The sequence below is a fragment of the Ricinus communis genome, unplaced genomic scaffold, assembly GCF_019578655.1.
Source record: "Ricinus communis isolate WT05 ecotype wild-type unplaced genomic scaffold, ASM1957865v1 Ctg43, whole genome shotgun sequence".
Taxonomy (NCBI): domain Eukaryota; kingdom Viridiplantae; phylum Streptophyta; class Magnoliopsida; order Malpighiales; family Euphorbiaceae; genus Ricinus; species Ricinus communis.
This window is the reverse complement of record NW_025963476.1, coordinates 28,940-36,000: the sequence shown is the minus strand read 5'-3', so window position 1 is coordinate 36,000 and position 7,061 is coordinate 28,940. Positions and strand designations below refer to the sequence as shown.

Below are 7,061 nucleotides of genomic sequence, written 5' to 3'. Positions count from 1 at the left end.
TTATCTTTGATACTGTACTAAGGATAAGAGCAGTTGCGACTACAAGATCAGAGATTTGTGATGAGTTGGTGCACTTTTTTATGAGATGTTAGAAGGCACGATAGACCTATTGCCTTTTTTACAAGTGATTAGTGCAGACTAGCCTTGGATGCTTTGATTGTTGTTTCGGCGGTGGGCAATACAGTTTAGGGTTAGTGCAGAGTATAGTTGCGGTCATGCCATAAATTGTCTCATTATTACATCGGGTATGTCTTAATGAATAAAGCTGAATTTAGTGCTTAAAATGTCGAGCAGAGGTCAGAGCATATAAGGTTGAGTTTTGTGATTGTAAGAATAATAAGAATAGTGGTTGGTGTGTATCGTGCGGGCGCTCAGAATTCAGAGAAGCTTAAGCGAATACTAATTATTTTTATAAGTAAAATAAAAGTGTTTTAAAATACAATATTGTGCTCAGTACCGCAAAGAAATTTATTATGGCATTTCACTATTAGACATGCATATTAAATGTCGAGTGTAGTATACCGTAAGCACCATAACCCATTTTTAGGACATGCATCATACACCATGCATTTTATGTTAATGCATATTGCATTAGAATCATGCATTGCAACCCTTTGGTGATGAGGGATATCATCACCTTAGTGCACAATATTGTAGAATTTTATAAAATGAAAATAACTAGAGATTTTACGATTTCATATAAATATTTTTCAAGATAATAATAATTATTAATAGTGATTATAAATAAATAAATAATTCTTTCAAAGTAAATTGTGTTAGCTTGAGGATCTCTGGAAGACGGGCTTAGTTATTATGGGAATGAATTGGTGGTTCAGGATGCCTCACTTTGAATTGTAGAGAAGGGAATGTGACTTTCACGATTCGAGGTGATGTGAAGTTTATTTTAGGGTGATAGGATTTCAGCACCCATATGATCTTATATTATCTATCACAACCAGACAGATGGTACAATGTGGATGTCAGAGATATCCAGTACGTGTAAAGGACACATTATCTAGGAAGAGTATAGTGGAGAATGTTCATGTTGTCTGTGGTATCTTGTTGTTTTCCCAAGGAGTTTTTGGTATTATCACCGACCAAGAGATTAAGTTCTGTATCAATATTGTACTCAGAACAGCTTCCATTTCTTTGCCACCTTACAGGATAGCACTAACAGAGTTAAAGGAACTAAAGGAGCAGTTATTGGACCTTTTGGATAAGGGCCTCACTAGACCTAGTAAATCTCCTCGGGGCACTTATTGGATCTTTTTAGGGAACTTTCTCAACCCCATTATCTCTTGCATGAATGTTGGTGGCGATCATCCTATCAATTACCCAATGAGTAAGGGATTTGAGATCTTTAGAGAGGAAATCTTTAGAGTGGGTTTCTTTGGTGGAGATTTATCTCCAAAATTGGAAAAAAGAGAGAGGCATCTCTACAAGATTCTCAATGATTGAAAGATGACCTCTTTTATTGAAACCTAAAAATGGAGAAAAACTAGGGTCTAGTAAGGGTTATTCTCTCCCCAAAGAGCCTAAACTCTATCTCGTAATAGTCATCTCCATATCCCTTTTTATTGATTACTAATATAGAAAGAAATTTCTTAGTAAGGTACTCAAAACCAATCTCTAGGATAGGGGGTAGGAAGAAGTCTCTTAGTCCTATCTTATCAAGAAGAGTGTGTACCTCTTGAGATATACCAAGTTTAAGAAGAGCTTCTTTATTACATAAACGACTAGGTTGGGTTTTCTTCCTCTTTGTGGTCATATATTTAATTCTAGGTTCATCATTCACTCATTTCATTCTTACTATTATGGATTGAGTCGAGGAGGAGCTTCTTCCAATAGCCTTTTTCTGGCCCATGCTTGTTTTGAGGAAGAGGAATAGAATATTTGGAGTTTTTGAAGAAGAAAAGAGGGGGGTTTTTGAGAGCTTTATGAAACAATTATGAAAAAATGATGCAAATATGTAAGATGTGGCTTTTATAGCCTTAAGGAGGTGTGAAAAATGGTAAAAATTGGCTAGTTCCTCAATAGAACCAATTTTTAAAAGATCTATAACAGCTAGTTTTTTTATTGAAATCAATAAGAAGCGCGGGCGCACTTGAGAAGCATGGTTACGCTTTTGAAAAAAATAGTCACAACAACTATAATTTTAAGAAATTGTGGGCACGCTTTTAAGGTCATTTACAGGACTACTTGTGGACCTATAAAGCGCGAGCGCACTTTTTAAAATTTCATACAAAAATGATGCCATAATCAATGCATGAGCATGCTCTTTTCATATTGATCACATCATTTTATGTATGAGTATTGAGATGTACCAAGATTAAAAGAATCTAGGACTAAGATAATTTCAATACTCAACTTTTGCATAATAATAAAAATCACAAGTATAAGTACCACATTCAATCATTTGCACACATTGGTGAGAATTTAAGCTAGGGTGCTTCCATCTATCATTCCTAATTCTCTTTTTATGAAATTCATTCTCCACATTTAGGGGTTTGGTGAAACTATCAGCTAGTTGTTTGTTTGTATCAACATATTCTAGTACTACACTACCATTTTGAACATGGTCTCTCAAGAAATGGTATCTAATGTCCATGTATTTACTCCTAGAATATTGAATAGGATTCTTACAAAGGTTTATAGCACTAGTGTTGTCACATTTAATAGGAATATGATCAACCTCTCTTCCATAATCTCTTAATTGTTGCATCATCCAAAGGATTTGAGCATAACAACAACCCACCGCCACATATTCGGCTTTTGCAATGGAGAAAGCAGTTGAGATTTATTATTTTGCTAAACCAATACACTAAGCATTCACCTAGAAAATGGCATAATCGGCATCCAAATAACCTATTATATCAAAGGGAGTTTCTCTAGGGTACCAAAGTCCTAAGTTCAAAGTTCCACGTAAATATTTCAAAATTCTTTTGACGGCATTTAAATGAGACTCTTTTAGACAAGATTGAAATTTAGCACAAAGACAAACACTATACATAATATTGGGTCTAGAGGCGGTTAAGTATAAAAGTGATTCGATCATACCTCTATAGAGCTTTTCATTTACACTCTTACCCTTCTCATCCTTGTCCAATTTTATTGTGACACTCATTGCGGTCTTGGCTACTTTGTAACCATTTATTTCAAATTTCTTTAGAAGTTCCCTTGTGTACTTAGTTTGGTTGATGAATATTTCGTCTTTGCTTTGCTTGATTTGAAGACCAAGGAAGAATTTAAGCTCTCCCATCATACTCATTTCAAATTCCTTAGTCATGCACTTAGCAAAATCCTCACAAGGCAATTTACTAGTAGCACCAAATACAATGTCATCAACATAAATTTGAACAATTAGGGATCATATTTATGTTTCTTTGTAAAAAGAGTAGTGCCAACCTTACCCTTTTGAAATCCATTTTCAATTAGAAAAGAACTAAGCCTTTCATACCAAGCTCTAGTAGCTTGCTTCAATCCATACAAGGCTTTAGAAAGTTTACAAACATGATTTAAAAACTTATGATCTTCAAAACTAGGAGGTTGCTCAACATAGACTTCCTCCTTAAGAAAACCATTTATAAAAGCACTTTTCACATCCATTTGAAATAGTTTAAAATTCATATGACATGCATATGCTAAAAGCATCCTAATAGCTTCTAATCTAGCAACTGGAGCAAAGGTCTCATTATAATCAATGCCTTCCTCTTGGTTGTAACCTTTTGCAACCAATCTAGCTTTGTTTCTAGTGATAGACTCTTACTCATCTAGCTTGTTTTTAAAAATCCATTTATAACCTATGATTTGGTTATTTTTGGTCTAAGAACAAGTTCCTACAGTTTATTTCTCTCAAATTGGTTGAGTTCATCTTGCATAGCAATCACCCAACTCTCATATTTTAAAGCCTCATCAATGGTCCTTGGCTCAATTTGAGAAACAAAGGCTAGATTATTTAAAGGTACTAGTTTAGAACAAGTATCTATACCTTTTGATAGATCTCCAATGATTTGATTGTGAATATGATCCTTTTTGAAATTACAAGCTTTTGGAAGATCTTGAGAATTTTTCATCTCTTAGGAATCTTGAATAGCATCTTAGTTATATTGATCTTCTTGAGCTTCCTCTATAGGTTCATCTACTTTTTTTGAAGGGTCATCAACATTCACCTTGAGTTCCTCAAATGCACCTACAAGATCATTCACACAAACACCTTTCCCAAGATCAAGCTTGTTTGATTCATTAAAAACAACATTCACAGACTCTTCAACTACTAAAGTGTGTTTGTTAAAGACCCTATAAGCTTTACTTGAGGTGGAGTAGCCTAGAAAAATTCCTATAATAGTTTTGGCATCAAATTTTCCAAGGTTGTCCTTGGTATTTAAAATATAGCATTTGCAACCAAAAACTCTAAAAACTGAGACCTTAAGTTTTCTTCGTTTCTAAAGCTCATAAGATGTTTTATTTAGCAAAGGTCTTTTGAAAACTCTATTAACAACATAACAACTAGTGCTATTGACTTCGGCTCAAAGGTGTGATAGAAGTTTATACCCATTGAGCATTGTCTTAGCCATTTCCACTAGTGTTTTATTTTTTCTTTCCATAACTCTATTTTGTTGAGGAGTTCTAGGAGATGAAAAGTTATGAGAAGTACCAAATTCTTTACAAAGATTTTCAAGAAGATCATTTTCAAACTCCTTTCCATGATCACTTCTTATAGAGGAAATCAAGTATCATTTTTCATTTTGAACACGTTTTGCAAAAGATTTGAAAATATTGAAAGCTTCATTCTTATAAGTAAGGAAGTTAATCCAAGTAAATCTAGAGTAATCATCAATAATTACAAATGCATATGACTTTCCACCCAAGCTAGCTACTCTAGTAGGTTCAAACAAATCCATATATAGTAGTTGAAGTGGTTTAGAAGTACTTACAATGGGTTTGGATTTAAAGGATGAGTGGTGTTGTCTTCCCATTTGGTGTGGTTCACAAGGCTAGTATTTGATGAACTTTACCTTAGGAAGTCCATTTACTAGCTCCTCTTTGGCTAACTTGTGTGGGAGCTTCATGCTTGCATGACCAAGTCTTCTATTCCATAGCCAAGATTCATCACTAATAGACACAAGACACTTGAAAGATTGATTAATAACTTTGTGTAAGTTAATTGTGTAGGTGTTGCCACTTCTTTCTCCTTTGAATATCACCTTGTCATCCATAAAGGAACCGAAAAGGCATCCATTGGAGCTAAAAGTGACTTTGTTCCGCTTATCATACAATTGACTTACACTCAATAGATTATATTTCATACCATCAACTAGGAAAACATCATCAATGAAAGATTTACCATCCTTACCAATAGATTCGATGCCAATTACCTTAGCCTTGACATCATTTTCGAAAGTAACTTTACCTCCCTTGTAGTCTTTGACATCTATGAATAGACTCATGTCACCTATCATATGCCTTGAACATCCACTACCAATATGCCAAAGATTTGTGCTTGTGGATTTAAGAGACACCTATAAAAAGGAGTCAAATTCACTTGATTTTAGGAACCTAAACAAGGTTGGATCCTTTGGGGGTTAGCATTGGAAAATTCACTTCATAAAAAGATGTATTTTTCTTACTTTGCATTTCACGTTGATGTATCCAATTCTCATGCAATAGTGGCAAATGACCTTAGAATTCTTAATAGGGTTGGTCTTCTTAGCCACTTTTGCTTATGGTTTGGACCTCATATGATTACCATCACATATGCATGAACAAGGTTTACCAACATTTGTGTTCTTATACATGAATGCATGCTTTGTTCCTTTTAGCTTAGTCTTAGGAACATGTGTACCTTTCCCTTTCTTTTGAATGGGAGGTCTAGTATATGTATTGCTATTTGAAACTTCATTTGAGCTTTTTTTTCTAATGCTTATGGTCGAGTGGCTTTAACAAAGATTGTGTTATGAGATAAGGATGAAGAAGCTCCTTTGAACCCAAGTCCATGTCTCATAAGGAGAGGTCTTTGAGACACCTTCCTTTTGTGAAATTTTAAAATTAAGTTTCTAAGTACTTCAACTTCATTATTCAAAGAGTTGTTCTCTTTCAAAAGCTTTTCTTTTGAAACATCATCCAATGAATTCCTTAGGTCATCATTGGAGGTTTTTAAAGAGGCAATTTCTTTCTTTGAAATTTTAAGATCTTCCTCCAAGCAAGAACATTTCTTTTTGTAAAAGCTTAATTTTGAAAGCATGTTTTGTAAGAGCTCATCCTCATCATGTAACAAATCATTAAAAGAATGAGAAGATGAATAAGAAGAAGAAGAATTATATGAATGAGAAGTGGAACATACCTCTTGGGATTCTTCCATATTTACTATGAAGCAAAAATTTGCCTCCTCTTTTCTTTCACTTTCATTATTGGAGGATGAATATGCATCACTCTAAGTAGCCTTCAAATCATTTTTCTTCTCTTTGTCTCCCTTATCCCTCTTCAAGTACTTGGGACAATCCAGTTTAATATGCCTTTGCTTCCCACATTCGTAGCAAGTGACTTCCTCCTTCTTACCCTTACTTGTTCTTGATTCAGAAAAGATATTTTTACTTGTGAAGGGCTTGTTGCTTCTTCTTCTTTTGGCCTCAAGTATCCTCTTGACATGCTTTGTGATGAGTGCCACATCATCACTCTCACTTAGAGCTTCCCCTTGTTCTTCGTCATCGCCTGGAACATTAATTGCATCTTGAGCTCTAGTGCTAGCTTTAAGAGCTAGGGCTTTTCTTTTCCCACAATCTCTATCTATTTCATCCCTTACAAGGGATAAGTTAGAAGCTTACCTATAAGAACATTCATAGGAAGCTTCCCTAGGTCTTCATTTGCTTCTTCAATGCTAGACACTCATTATATTTATCCAAAGGAAGGATCCTAAGGATTTTGTTGTTGATCTCCACTAGCTCATAGTGCTTTCCAAGTTTTGTCATGTTGTTAATGATGGTGAGAAGTCTATTTGTAATGTCGGTGACGAACTCATTAGGCTTCATCTTGAACATCTCGTACTCGGTGACGTACATTTGGAT

At 34.7% G+C, this 7,061-nt stretch overlaps 1 protein-coding gene across 1 annotated transcript; it reads right to left on the bottom strand.

Moving 5' to 3' along the window:
• Window positions 1-4,097: 4,097 nt before the first annotated feature.
• Window positions 4,098-6,358, bottom strand: LOC107261057. The gene is made up of 3 exons (XM_015717699.2): window positions 6,062-6,358; window positions 5,016-5,519; window positions 4,098-4,373 (listed from the first exon to the last, which is right to left on the bottom strand). Exons 1-3 carry the CDS (start codon window positions 6,356-6,358, stop codon window positions 4,098-4,100), a joined length of 1,077 nt encoding a protein of 358 aa, XP_015573185.2.
• Between the last annotated feature and the right edge of the window lie 703 nt (window positions 6,359-7,061).